The following is a 16,351-nucleotide window of genomic DNA, read 5'->3' on the forward strand; positions in this document are numbered from 1 at the left end:
CTCGACAAGTAAGTACATGACATGTATGGAAGACCAAATGGGTCTAGGTTTTGCTCCCGGCGTGGGTTTCCCCTTGTCAGTAGTGCAGGACAGTGTAACAGTAACATTGTCTAGTCATTCGGATCAGACAAAAGCTGAGGCCCTATGTACACATTGGCACAGACATAAAAGAACCAGAGACAGTAAGAATTCAAAATAAGAGTAGGCGGTAGGGGTAGACATCCGGGCAAAATTTCTCACTTAGCATACTGCATGGTCTATGCACATCTTCATATTAACCCAGTTGGTGTAGAAATGAAGAACATTAAAAATCATTATATTTCAATCTTAATTCAAATTGTGTATGGACTGAGAGTCTATATTTGTCTCTGTGTCTGACCATCAACATTATACCCTGATAATGTGTACCAAATCAGGTTTAGATCTGGCACCAATAAAATTTGCATCTGAAAAGTGATACTTGGTTTCCATTTAAACTACATGTACTAGAATTTAAGGGTTGCCTCAACTCACACACACACTGTAATTTTATCATAAACATTGTGTTTGGGTAATGATTTTTAAGATATTGAATTTTAATGATTTTAACATGAATTTTTATCATACCACTAAGTAAAGTTGATAAATTAATGAATTGTTCATTATTCACATATTGATTGGCTATTTGTCAAGAATGTAGATCAGATCACTTAGAGTTGTTTTATTGATAAAACAGTTTAGTTTAATAAAGTATCTAGTTACATAGCATTTTTTTTATAAAATCATATATATCAGTTTTCATAAAAGATTATATTTGGATCAAAAATAGTTAGTTTAAAACAAGATTTTGAATGTGATTGGAGAGGGACAGAGAGAGAAATGTTTTTTTGTTTTTTTTTAAAAAAAGCAAATAGAATACTGGCCCCTGATCATTGAGAAACTAGGAGACAATAAAATTTTGCCTCTAATTTTGTATATTACAAAGCATGATTTATTTTATATTCATAGATGTAGCTATATCACTGTGAGTGATTGGGGAATACACAGAGTACAATACACAGAGTACACTATGTAATTAACACTTTAAAACTTTGTGTATTATAAATGTGTGTATTCACTGTGAGTTACTTGCATTGGAGAATACCTAGTATGCATGTACATGTAAATTGGTCTAAATTGGTGATATAATAGGATAAGATCTCTTTGATATGGTTAAAAAAGGAAATTTGTTGATTTCTCAAAGATACATCCCAAACTTTCTACTGTTTATTTTTTGATATCATGGTATTGTTTTGGATGTAACTTTTAGCATGTAAGTGGTAGAAAGGTCCAAGATATATCTTTCAAAATTAAAAAAAACCCAATTTGTCAATCAAAAACTTCTGAACTGTTGAAGGTTTGAAAAAATGAGAAAACCCCCCAGGGATTTAACATTCTGAATCTCTCCTGCCTGTCAACTATGAATATGGCCATCAAATAGCTTGGAAAGAGAGTAGTAATCTTTTACAGGCATTTAGTAACTGGATAGAGTAATGAACTATATAACATATACTTATGGAAGAACAATTGCTGATTTATTTGAAAAAGTGATGTATCAATATATTCTCTCAATGTTTTCAAGCCTACTGACATTTTGATCTGTTTGAAACAATGTGGATGAAGTGGTGTAGTATACTGTGCTTCATCACATTCAAGTAAGAAATTTATATTCCAAGAAATTCTGATTAAGCCGTAATGCACTTAACAGACTTTTTTTGGTGATTTCAGTTATTCCAGGAATGGTGCTACCTTGAAAAATAATTTCCCCGGTACCTGTATGCTAGAGTAGATATTGTGTCGTAATTGAAAAACATAACATATAAAACACATACTTTCCTGCTATCGAAAATTAAAATCAGGTGTTTTGTGGTACACAAGAAAAATCAAAGTTTAGTTAGTTATTTTTTCTTTCTAATCATATTGAGGACAAAAGTCACATTGAAAGAAAGTCAGGTATTTGTATATTGTGTGACTGGACAATAGTGTGTAATTATACTTATATATAAGTAATAGTACTTATATTGTATTCAATACATAAAATGTCACATAGAGATACAACATAAAACTGGTAAGAGTATAGTTTGAATATTGTGTTAACGCACGCTAACATGGTGACCTATAGGAAATTGATGTAATTAATTTACTCAGTGTTGTAACAGTGCTGGTGAGGTTTATCCTGTTTGCAACAGTTTATCCTGTTACGTCTGGTTTTGGAATTTTGAATAATTTTGGTTTGTGATGTCTTTTATGAAAACTTGAATAAGTTGTTACAAATAAACAAGACTTTACTTTTAAGCAGTGGAAGATTGTAAATGGATTATGAACCAGATTTATTTAAATATGGTTGGTACACATGGATGATTTATTGTGTGGCTTGAATACGCGGTACAGTATATTGAGTATGATAATGGGATAACAATTCATATTTTAATTAGTGTATAAAAAGAAAGGCAACTGTTAATTTATTCTGTAATTTACTCTCCTTATTGATAATGACTAATTGAAGTCATGTTTTCTTATAAATGATTTTGCCAAATTTGTCAACATGACTTGTATTTTGATCACTGGTTTAGAATCTGATTTTGCTTTTAAATTATAGAGAGAGAGTGAGAGAGAGAGGGTTTAACGTCCACTCGACACAAAACTAGGTCATTTCGGGACTTAACATATGGTTCAATTTTATTTCAATAATTTGCTTGCGCGTAGGGGTCTTTAGCAGTGGGAGGAAACCGGAGGACCCAGAGAAAACCCATGAGGTTGGACAGGCGACCCTACTCCTTGTCATGTACAACCAGGGAATCGAAACCACACCAGTTTAGTATCCAAAGAGAGACAAATATTTAAGATGTTAACAAAAATTTATTGGTAACTAATAATATACAGTATGTAGTTTCTATTTTATCTTGTATTTGATCATGGAAACCCTGAACAAGTATATCTTAGTATCAGCAATATAATTTTGTTATATTTTTGTATCATGTGATTCTTTTAGATTATTTGTTGAGCAATATTGTTAAGCACTTTGGTTCTTGTATTAAAACAATACGGCATGTTTACACTTTCTACAATATCTGACACTATTTCTCATTTGAGGGTTTCAGTCAGAATAAATAAAATGGTTCATGGAACTAGTGATTTCACTGGATATTTTGGTACAGGTTGATTACTCTTGAATTCTAATGAAGTTAAAAATCTATTTGACTTGAGTAGTTTGTCTCTCTTTTTTGTTATAGTTGTTTTTGATCTAAAAGTGAAATAGTCTTTAAAATATGTACCAGTAATGTCCACAGTCTATATGATTTCATTAGTTTATGACTATTGGTAAAGCTTGTTAAGTTATAAGACTTTGTGTTATAAGAGAGTTTGATTAAGGACAACACTTGAAAATTGACCTTGTTGACATTCTATATAATATTATCATGATCGTACCCTAATTACATGTATATATACACAGATCAGTATTTTAGTCATTGGTTAGCTCAATATATTGAGTGAAGCAGACGTCCAATTGTTTAGTTAACAACTTATTCTTAGTTATTTTTTTTATCGAAAGTTTATATAAAAGGATAAAGAATATTATTTAACCTGGATTGTCTTTTCATTGGTATTAAGAGATAAAGTCATTACTAGAATGTTAATTTTTAGCAAATGACAGGGTGGCATCATTGAGATATCTTTGTTTATATTTTTGGAAAAATAGATCATAGTATATAATATGTGCCTGGTGCATAAATACATTATACTCTTTCATTCAAACTATGAACATTTATCGTAACCTTTACATCATTCATGAAGTATTCAAAGAATTCTCAGATTCTGTTTTTTTTTATTCTATTGCAGATGCTGGTTTCCACTTAGATGATAATGGTATCTTGAGAGATGAATTTGATCCCTATAATAAAATTGGAGGTCATTGGACAGATTCTGGATTTGGAGGAGATCGACAGTCGAGTCAGTCAACGTTATTACAAACAAACAATAGCTTTAACGAGTCATTTCATGATGATGATGATCGTAGTATAAATATAAGTGAGTTAGAGGCTTCAAAAGATGACATAGACATTGACAGAGGATCATTTTCTGGTAGTTTGGACAGGGAATGGAACTTGGGGGTTAGACATAGTTTTGAAAGTCCGCGAAGATTAAAAGCTGAATATTCGAAGGAGAATAGAAACCCTACAAAATCGAATTCAAATAAAAGTGATATTTTTACCGAAGAATATTATCAAGGGCTTCGGGATTTGGGTGTTTTAGTAGACAGTGCTGATTTTGATGACAATCAAAATAATTCTTTATTAAACTCCAGAGAATTTGATCAACACTACTTTCAAGAAAATCTATATGATAGCGAAAGAGACATTAAGACAACTCCAAGTATCTCTCATGAAGAACATGTTGCTAGAAATATAGGGCAGAATGCTAGATGTCAGCCAGAAACAAGATCAAGTTCAACAATTAGCAGTCAATCATTTCCTGAAATCACACCAGAAGAAGCAGAAGAGTTGTACGAAAACAAAACTTACAAATATGTGGACAAAAAATCAGCATTTGACTTTTTCCCAACCAACTCCAAAGATGACGATGATGAAATATTCTTCATTACGAGTCGAATACCATCATCTAAAATAAACAACCGAACATCACATTCCATATCTCCTAATCAGTCTACCACAAGTACTCGGCCAGCTAGTTCAACTAGTCATAGAAGCAGTCGACCACAAACGCCTTACAGTAGAGAGGTGTGGCAACACGATAACAGTGCATACAACGACGAAGGAGATACCAGCTTAAACAGAGAGGATTTACAAATTGAAATACCCACAAGACCAGAAACAGCTTCCCCTCCAGAATCACATAGATCTCTGTCCTCAGAATCTGGAAACCATACTTCACGATCTGGTACTGGTAAAAAATTACCCAAAGCTGTATCGCAAGAAAGTTTCTTCGAAAAACCGAAGTCTGACAAAATGCCAAAGCGAATGTTACCAAAACCAAACACCAGTGAAGATGGTGAATATAAAATCAAGAGTAAGAGTAAAAGCACAACAAATATTTATGGGCGATCCGGTCCTGTGAAACCCACTCACATGACCATCTCTGAAATCACCCGTATCACTATGGATGATACTGAAGATGACAACAAAGATGGTAGCAAACCTAAGGGTGAACATGTAGAACTCTCAACTAAATTAAAACAAGAATTTGTAAAACGAAAACAAGCAACCGTTTTGGTTCAACAGCTTCAAAAAGATTATGATAGTCTTCTGTCCAAATATGCTCTAGCAGAACTGACAATTGATCAGATGAGACTTGGTGCTAAGATTAACCTCCATACAGACTCTCCGATACCTAATCAAATTCCGATGGGGTCACTGGCTGTACCTCAATCTATCCAGTCCATTAATCTTGGTGGTGTATCTGGACGAGCAGTTTTATCTTCTTCACCAGCTATAAACAACAGATACCTCAGTCCAAGTTTAGGTATGTTTATAATTTTATTTTAATCTATTTCATACATTATCAAGAAAGCTTTGAAATTTTGATACATGTATTAATTTCATAGTATTGTATCCAGTTATAAGAAATGATCTGATATGGATATTCAACTTATTACTCAGTTTTGCCAAAGTTATCTCTTGGATTCTTCTTTGTCTCCTGAATACATGTAGGATGTAGGATCTAGTGTGAAAAATATCTACTGGGATTTAATATTGGATCAGTTCATGTAATCTAATTCAAATACTGTAGACTTCGCATATAATGGACACATCGGGACCGGAAGAAATCGTCTGTTATAAACGGTGTCCATTATGCAAAAAATCTGCTATCGACCCTGAATTAGCGACCAGAAGGTAACACCATCCATGAAATAACAACATTTATCATATGCAGAATCTACAGAACATACAGGTATTTACATAAAAGTCGTGTATGTATTCACATATTATGGATGTTCAAAATAAACAGGCTTATTTGAAAAAGTCTGTAATGCAGGTCTGCTTGAATCTGCCAGAAACACGAAGAAAATCAGTAATATCATCATTTTGTTCTGCTTATTCGAGAGTCCGTTATAAAAATGGACTTTTACATTGATTTGTCGATTAGGTACGGATGAAAATTGCCCGTTATAAACGATTGTCCGTTATACAGTGTCCGCTATAAAAGACTTTGAAAATAAGAAATTTCTATTATAAAAATCGGGACCAAACTGTTGTGTCCGTTATAAGCGATTGTCCGTTGTATGCACGTCTGTTATATGCAGGGTCTACTGTAGTTGACCTTCTTTGCTGCAATGAATTCTGATGGAATTCGGTATGATGATTAACTTTTGAAGTGTCCTTTCGGATATGACATTTTAATGAAAAAAAATATCCATGTCAGTAGCGAAATATCACAATGAAGTAAATGTTTACTAATAACAAGATAGAGTATATAGGCCTACCATAAAAGCTTTATTTTCTTGTACCTGTCTCAACCTAGTTATTTCTGCTTGACAAATTACTTTTCAGTATAGGCATTGACATTTATAGCTAGAGCAAAAGATATGTATTAAGGTTCTATAGCCACAGAGATTAGATAGGATTAAACATTAAAGCTGTATTGTCATTTAACAGATGATTTAATCCTTACAGACAGATTATTGGTATTTATAGGACATGAAATATATTTGTGCTCGCAAATTTGTTCGATTCTAGTTATTTATAGGGAGCGTTTGGTATAGTTAGGCCTATACATAGTATATAGATATGGCATACCACGTTTCTTGTAACACAAGGGGGGGTGTGGAGAGGCAGAGATGGATCTTTAGAAGTTAAATTGAAATTATTATATAGGTTAGAGGAGGGTATAAACTTCAAGAATTAATTAAATATGAAGATTGCAAGTTCTGACAATGTAATATTGACCACTATATCTATACAATAATGACGTTTCATAGTTCCAATACTGTACAAGTTGGGATTGACCCTTATTTCATAGGTCACATGCTTTATAGGTTTTCCCCTTAAAGTTTGTTTTAATTTCATTTAAATTGATAAAACAATAATATTTCTACCTAATTGAATTGGCACATATGTCATGTAGCATAGGCCAGTAATTGTTATTTATGAACGATTGAAATTCAAGAAAGGAGACATTTTGCATGAGATTATAGGACATCCATTTATATAATGACCATAATGAACTGACCATAATGAACAAAGGACATAAATCATTTAATGAGTCTGATATGGACATGAATGAACACATTTCATCTTTTTGGTATAAAAATATCATTGCCTCCGGATTAACATGTGTTTCCTTCTTTCTTGAAAACAGAAGTGCTTATAATTTGTAAGTACTTTTAAGGATATATATTTGTTTCACCCATTTATGCACTGGCCATTTGGTACTAAAGAATATCTATGGAGATATTGCTTTAATTCATTTTTGATTGGTAACTCTGATTTCAGGTCTTTGCTTATCAATTTAAAAATAATATTGGAGTAGATAAAAATGGTCAATTTGACCAGTTATCCCTAATTAGCAGTTACTAGTTTCGTTCATAGTGAACTCTTCAGACAGATTAATCTCACTTTGTGAGTTTCTTACATACTGTGTTGGGACCCCAGTAGAATTTCACCGGGGTTTCAGTTTGGTCACGGTTATTGGGCTTGCTATTACCGGGGTTTGGTATTTTACCGGGGTTCACAAGTTTGCCTGGTACTGGGGTTCGGAATCTGGCAGGGTTTATGTGTAGCCTAAGAAATCGGGGTGGGGATCAAAGCAAAGTATCCCTGTGTGCCAAAACGAGATAAAAGGGACATATTTCCAGAGTGAAGAAAATAATAGTGAAGGTCCCAGTAAGAGGAATGTCGAACTGGTGAGGGAGAAAGCGCAGGAATAGAAGAAAACATAGGAAGATAGATGATTAAATAGTTGTATTATCCAGAAAAAAAGCCAGAAATAAATGAGGGATGATAAAAATCTGTATTCGAAAGCTGGGATTCTAGTGAGAGGTCCTCCTGGATCGCATCTAATAGTTTAGTTTGGATAGGGAACCTGAAGAGAAAGTCTACTTCTGGGTCTCTATCCTTCCAGATATCGCTTCTACTGGAGCAATGGTGTTCCATGTTTCCGCACCGATTAGGCTCGGGGAGGTATAATGGTCCCAGTCGCAGAAAGCTGGGATGGGGTGTCCATAATGGTGTTGTGGCTCTGGCTCGTGCTGGGTGAGGCTTCATCAGGTGTGCTGTGGTGAAAAGGTGAAGCCTCAGTGGCTGTGATGGTGATAGCTGAGCAGTGGTAGTTGGGTGGAGTTTTCTAAATCTTCTATGGTGTTATCTGTTAAGATTTGTCTGTTACCATAGGCAATTTTGTTCACTTCCTCAGCGGGTTGGGTTCCTTTGCAGTGTTTTTTTTTTAAGGTATTCTTTTCTGAGCAACTGTTTTCCACATTCCCCACACTCGAGAAAGGTGTCTTTCTCTGATGTGTCGAAGTAGGTGGCAGTGGTGGCACTATCAAATAATTAAACAATTGGGTATGAATCCTGACCTCCCCAAATCTACTATAAATAGACGTACCATAGAACTTCAGTGGATCATTAGATTGAAAACCTTTGAACCATATGGTATTAATGACAAAATCTTGGGTAATAAAGAAAATGGTGATACATATATTTTTTTGTATATCAAATACCTATACGACAACATATGTTGATAAAGTAAGGAATTGCATGAAAACTACTTATGTCAGTTTTGTCGGTCATCCTTCTGGCCATCTGTGTAATGTAAAAAAATAATAGTTATATATATTTGATAGATCAGAATGAGTCTCCTTTTGCATATCAATATCTACCAGAAATTATTGTCATAGTATAAGATTGTAGGATGGTATAAAATGTTAAATATTTGGCTTCTACCCAACTAAATCAAAAAGGAATTATAGAAACTGAACTAAGAGTTAAAAGAATGTTCATGTTCTTTTATTATGTGATTATGACTCGATCTATTTTATAGGTATATTAATTGAATGATCAAACGTTGGCTTCTTTCATTTCTTTATGACAAAAATGTAAAACTATGTATCTGGTACTATATACCTCTAATTCAGGAAATCCTGTGTGTAAAATGACCTAATTTTAGTTCAGTATAATTATTTGAAGTTTTATTCATTCTCAGACTGTGTGTTCTAATGCACGCGCTGTAGATCAGAGGCTAGTTGTAAGTCATTTATTTAATCACAGCTAGGGTCCAACACCTAACCAATTTTTTGGTTCTGAATAGTCTAGTTATCTCCAACCTACCAAGATTCTGAAGCTCTAGAAGGCATTGAAATATAAAAATATATCAGAGATAACCTTGTTGGTGATGAGTAAACCTCTCTCAGCTTTGCCAATAAATGTCAATTTTACAATCTTTAACATAAATCCATTTCCAAACTGTTACGTGTTATGTATTCATGTGTATGCTGTAAGAATGTTTTGGTTGAAGGATTTCTGATTATATGATTTATTTGACCATAAAACCTTTATTAAATTGAATCATATCTCTATCAACTTAAATGCATATAAAAGTATAATATAGCCAACATATTTTTGTTGTGTGTATTTCATATTGCATACGTGATAAAATATTTTACAATTGATATCCTTCAAGATAGTTACCTTTGTTTACATAACTGTTGACATGTTTCCTGATAGACGAAGATAAATTTAAGGATAGGTTGATCCTTGGACAGTTTATATAGTTATGACAGTGCATCCAATGGAAAAATCTTCAGGTATTCCTATGAATTGATGTTTTCATAACCAATATAATGAACTCATCTGTGTTAGGGTTAAAGTCATCTGTTTTGATGTGTAATGTATTTAGTTGATTAAGATTTACAGATAAATGTACAGCACGATGTTATGCACTCAATAGGTGGACGATTGCTAAGGATATCCTTTTTTAATTATTATCCATAAAAACTGATAATGGTACGTGTAGATGAAACCGGCCTAATTCAAGATTGGAAAAGAACTATGTAGACAAAAGCAAACATGCATGTTGCAGTAATTTGATTTTGCCCTTAGTGCCATTCCTTTCACTCGCGATTCGACTGAAAGAATGTGGATATACTGTAGAGAAGTAATGATAACAATTTTTGGAATATCAGGGCTTTTATAAAAAATTTAAATGTTTTCAGATGTCAGTGATGCCTTCAACAGTTCTTCCTTAGCTAGTGAGAACAACAAATTAGCTTCTACAGCTGACAAGCTCTTAGGAAGGGACTCAGATGATAGAATGCTAAAAACACCATCTGGTGCTGACCAAGTTAAAGCAAGTCTTTTAGTACAGACAAAACTCTTAGATCAACGGGTAAGTAATTGACTATACTGTAATTAAAATCATTTATTTAGAATTTTGATTTAAAAGAACTACCCGTTAAGTCTCCATGTTTTTTGTTTTTTCGATTAGTGATGGTGTAAACTCTATTCTATACGATCCATTTTTTGTCATTTGGTTTAATGTTTGGCTTACTATGTTGACAGTTGAACACAAAATTGTATATATGTATCTGATCACTAGCAGTATCTGTGGAGGTAATATTGTGAAAGACAGACATAGTAGTTGGAATTCGATATGAGAGTAGATTGTAGCACCACTGTCCAGGCACAATTTCCCCCATAACACACTGTATGGGGTATGCCTGTCTTCATTAGCCCAGTCGGAGCAGAACAGTAGGACGTTAAACCCCATTTCATTTCATTTTGTTGATGAGATGTGCTTCCTAAATCCAAGACCTGTCTATTAGTACATAGTTAATAAAGGTGTTGTGCAGGAGACAGGTTATGCTGGAAAACATAATACCAGCCCTTATTTATATCAATAGTTCACATAGCTAACAGTTTCTGTTGTGCTTTTGTGTAGAACAAAAACAATGTATTGAGTAAAGAAAATATTTTCTTGTTGACCTGAAAATTACAATTATCTTAATTGAAAAATTGGTACAGAAAATAGCTTTAGAATCCAATATTGTTTTGTAAATGTATGGTACATATTTATCTTTAGGGTTAGGTCACTGTTAAACAATAGATATTATCTAGGATCAAATCAATAATATATATACATATGTTTGTATTGTTCCTTACATATAGAATGTCATTGTCTAAAATTGAAAATATTTACCCTCTATAGTAAACGAGTTGTTGAATATAATATAAGGATTGGTATCAAATGTCAAGTATTGGTATATGAATTAATAAGGGGGACATGACTTCACCTTGGTTAATGCCTAGTGTATATTTTGATATCAGTAAGTAATTTAGTACATGTAGATTAAATGGTAAGTAAGTAGTAACATGCTGTAACTTGTCTATTGTCTGGATCGTATAAGTATAAAGATATATAGACAACCTATGTTATAGTTTTATAATACATAAAGGATTATGTACTGTTTCTATAATAGAAGAATTCGCTTACTACTATAATTAAAGCTAGCCTACAAATTAGAAAACTATTTAGCAAAGCATTCTAAAATAAAACATTTATTTGTACCCTAAGCAACTAAAGTCACACTTCAAGATATGCTACTTTTGAAAACGTGTAGAAACTATTCTTTCAATAACTTCCCTGTCAGATGTAACATTTGAAGGTTTTTTGTTTCTCAAGTAGCTTGGTCTTTTCCATTTAGTTTTGTATTTAAAGATACATTATGGGTAATTAGATAAAGAGCTGGCAGTTCTCACTATAATTGTTAAAAACGAGAAAATGTAAAAGGAATTTGCTGAAAATTTCAGTCAAATGGATCCACTCTGAATCAGGATTTTAGCGATTGAATTTTGGCCTAACCTCGATCATCATTACTAAAGTCGGTACGATAAAAAACATAGTCTCAATTATCCATTTCATGATTAAATTATGAATGGAAGTTGGAAGTCGAACAGCAGATCGGAACCTAATCCAATAAACATTGCAGGCTAGCGATGACATCGAGAGTTGATTATGATCTGGATAAGTTAATTAATGTCTAATTAATAATTTAGATAACATTTCAGGCCTAAAGAAAGACCTGCAATAGGCAGATTTAGCTCTTGCATAAGGTATGAATAATATTCTGGTGAAATGCTGAGCTGGATTGAATTTGATGCACAATTTAGCAGAAAACATGTTTCTAATATAGTAACTTTAATCTGATAACTTGTGCATGTCTAACTCTTCGAGATGGAAAGTGATTGATGTACTGTATCACCAAATTCATTTCCTGTTATATAGACATTCGTTTGCTGCTAATTTACATAACCCCACCTTGATGAATATATTATACCCTGTCAATATTTCAGATTCAATCTTTTGAAAATCTGGTAGAAAACAAACAATTGTCCTTAGAAGATAAAGAACAAGTATTTGATAAAATACGAACAGATCACGAGAAATTACGGAGACAGTACTTACAATCAAAGGAGGACTATAACGTGATGCGTAGATCGGGAGCAACCACGGCAACAGAAGCTAATTTTGATGATGATAAAGAATTGGAAGGAGAACTATTCAAGCTTGGAATGAAATTTGATGTAATGCATGAACAGATTGATTCTCATTTACAAGAAGGTAAAGAACAACGCCAACCATTTCAGTCACAACGATTGGCTGATGAAATTGATGGAGAGGATGGTAACCATAGTGATGCATCTGAAACGGCTCATGCTGTTGACCAATTAAAAAAGCAGATTCGTGATCCAAATGCTGGCAATGACATGATCCATCCAAAATTAGAGCCTGAGTTTGAAGGGAAACTTAGAAGGTTGCATGATGAATATAATGCTTTGATGGACAGATACAGACGATTAAAACAAATGGCCAAGACACCTAATCGTGATAAAGAAATCGATAACCTTGTTAGAGTAAGAAGAGTTATTTTACTATAGTTGACGTTTTTATACATCTTGGGCTTCCCCACAGATCAATACATTGCCCTTGTTAAAGATGAAGTTGTAATGTTTGTAATGACCAAACTCAATATTTGATTGGTATATAAGTCCATAAGTTCAGAGTTTCTAATCAAAATATTGACATGGTGTTTAGTCTCCATATTCTAGTAATACAACTGTAATAGCTTGTCAAACATAATGAAAGCTAAGATGAGACATAATATAGATATTATTTTTGATCTTTTTTATCACTGATAGCTGTTCTTATACAAACTTCATTTCATATTTTACCAAAGCTTTTTAGTTTAGTCAGTGTGAGGATTTAGAATTTATGCTGTTTATATGAATGCTGTCTACAAGCTGGTTCATTATTGCCTATGGCAAAATCTTGCTGAGAAAATATTTGCTATTCCTATATTTGTATTGCTAATAACCTGTATATAGCTTGATTTAAAAGACCTAGAAAGCAGTGAGCTCATAAATTATGATAAATAGCAAGCTCTATGTAACTTTATATATTTTTGTATTTGTTCAGAAATTAAAGGTAATCTGCGATGAAGCACCACAGATATTTCATTTACCACCAGAACTAGAAGAAAGGTGAGCTAACCTAACAATACAAATAATTTTAAATGTATGTTCTATCTCTGTCACTTTGCTCGGACGATTTAGCTGCTGTGATCGTATGTTTTGTTGCCTGGCAACCTATCTTTGAAATAAAATGCAGGAATCCCCAAAATCAGGAAACCAATGTAGAAAAGACCAAGTTGCCAAGCTAATGAGGAGAACAAAGTCATAAAATCACATGTTGAGGCTGATAGTTAAATACTTTTCATTAGGAAGCAAAATTGTTTTTAGACATGCAATACAGTGCAGTGGTGTAAAACGTTCTCGGTGCATGGCAAAGATAATCCTAGAAGTATAAATAAAATATTTTATTGATCAGATGTTAAAAACTTATAACTTGTTTCCTTTCATTTTGTCTACTTAAAATCTTTCTTCTTTAAAAGAATGGAACGATTAAATAAAAAAGACCAAGAAGCCAAAAATCGAGTTAAATCCCAAAATACAGTAGCAGAACTTGTCAATGGACAGGTAGGAAACATTCAATAATTTAATTTTGATTTTTTGGAGTGACATCTCATATTATTATTGTGAAAGACTTATTTATGATTATCAGATTGTCACCCGGGATGAAAATATATGATACAAAGGCAAAGTTTCTAGTTCACTCCCAGTCAAAAGTAAAAACTAAAGATATCCGTATAAAAACCCTTGCCATCTCTTATCCAGTTTTTCAGTGTAGAAAAACATACAGAACTGCTGAGGCTGATCTAAGGAATACCTGTATGAGGGGATGATAGTCTCAAAATAATGAACTAAAGGAGCAGCTTTATAGCTTGAGAATGATAAGAGAGCACTTGTCAAAATGTTGTACTACATGCGTAACAAGCCAGTGATTGTATTCCATATAAATTGTGATGTATTCTTATTGTGCTCAGTCGCTAAAGTGCACTCAAGGATTAAAGGAATAGCTGTTTGGTCCAGATTAGTTGCACATTTGACATCATGCTTGGTTGTATTTTTATTTTAAGTTGCATGGTGTTAATGGTGAAGATGTCGGAATGATAGAAAGTTCTAATCTGAACTTTAATTCAGCTCCTCGATTTCCTCCAGGTAAGTGCCCACAATTATGGTACTGGTGATTTTGAAAGAACGTGCATGACCAGAAGAAGGGCCACACATGTAACCTAAAGGGATTTTCGCTGGGTACTCTAATTTTCTCCCACTGCTTCAGTAATATCAATATCTCAACTGCTTCCATTTTAAAGCAATTATAGAGAACTTATTTAATTATTGTTACTTAAAAGGTAGTGGAAGAGATAATGGTGATCAAGGACGAGTACCATCACCAAGACAAAGATTATCACCTAGAAATTTACCAGGGTTGCCTAGAAGTGGCAGAGATAGCCACTCTGATAGAGATTCTAATTCTTCCCATAGTTCAAGAAATTCTGGAGCTGGCAGAGTTCAAAGACCCAGACGACATGATCATGACTTCCAGGATAGGAAGCTTAAAAAGGTAAAATGCCAATTTAATCACACATATGTTATGATACAGGGTAGTATATCTGTTAATGTTATATATGATGTTGCGAGGTAGTATATCTGTTAATATTATATATATTACAGAATGGTGTTGGAGGAGGTAGTAGAACTAGTCTACCAGATGATAGTGGTATATCTGATCAGGAAGAAGGAGCTACAGCATTATCTAAACTACCTGGTCCTGGTAAATTTAAACAAATGACTAAACAACAAGGTGCTGATGATGTTGATAGTGGTTTTGTAGGATCTGTTGTAGGACCAGGTCAACAACAACAGCAACAAGAACAACAGCAAGAAACATTACGACTACGTCAACCAACAGACATTCAGGAGAGGTGAGAATATATTTACCAGTTAGACAATACATCCCACCTACCTAAAAAAAAACACAGAACCAAAATGTCATTGCAGTCCTTCTAATAATTGGAAATTTAGCATTGTAGATGCACAATATAACATTGATTAAAATATTATCTTTGGATATCTGTGTAGATTACCTTTTCTAACTCGAAGCAACCTCTTTGTAAACAAAAATTTAATAAGACCTAAGGATATATATATTTTAGAACAATATTGGTACATGTAACTCAACTTTTGAAAGTGTTGTACTAACTGATTTAAATGATAGAAACTTTTGTTTCCTCAATTAATGCTCTTTTCTTTTAACCATTGGTAATATCTTAGACCTTCTTCAAGACAAAGTGCACAGCAGCAGCCTGGTGCTCGCAATAAAAATTTACAAACTAATAGACCTGCATCATCACATGGTAGCAGAAGGTCATCCTCAGATAGATTTCTATACGATGAATCCGGTGATGCATCAGATTTATATGAAGAAGATAGTGACCTTAGTGATGTGTCTATACATGCTCAGAGAGGTAACAAACCAAAACAGACTCAGAAGCAACACAGCTCTACTGTGGTAGATACAGAAGATGGTAACTATTGACATATTTCTCTTTCGGATTTTAAAGTACCAATATTGTTATAAATCCATATATAGCTTACAGTATCTGGTAACTTCAATCATTTTCTCATAAATTTACAAATTTAAATGCATGTTTAGCAAGTAGTATGTTTATAGGCTGATTAATGATGCCATATTATTCTTACTGATAAGATTAATGTCATTTCAAGACTGATGAAAGTTTCTTGGCTCCTCTTCACTGAGATTAGGACTGACCATCAAGGTCCTATATATAAACTGTAGTGTACATACAAGCTCATATGGCAGTTGGAATTTAAAAGGCAAAAGACTAGACTAAAAAGTGATTAGCCAATCTGCTCCCACTTATTTAATAATATAAAAATTACTGAATTATTATATTGAC

General features: G+C 33.4%; 1 protein-coding gene across 1 annotated transcript; it reads left to right on the forward strand.

The window, feature by feature from the left end:
* The first annotated feature begins 3,736 nt into the window (after positions 1-3,736).
* LOC126812766 (uncharacterized) lies at positions 3,737-14,265 on the forward strand. The gene is made up of 6 exons (XM_056102087.1): positions 3,737-5,499; positions 10,187-10,359; positions 12,324-12,884; positions 13,447-13,511; positions 13,922-14,006; positions 14,205-14,265. Exons 1-6 carry the CDS (start codon positions 3,777-3,779, stop codon positions 14,247-14,249), a joined length of 2,652 nt encoding a protein of 883 aa, XP_055958062.1. The 5' UTR covers positions 3,737-3,776; the 3' UTR covers positions 14,250-14,265.
* The last annotated feature ends 2,086 nt before the right edge of the window (positions 14,266-16,351 follow it).

Source organism: Patella vulgata, chromosome 1, assembly GCF_932274485.2.
Source record: "Patella vulgata chromosome 1, xgPatVulg1.2, whole genome shotgun sequence".
Taxonomy (NCBI): Eukaryota; Metazoa; Mollusca; class Gastropoda; family Patellidae; genus Patella; species Patella vulgata.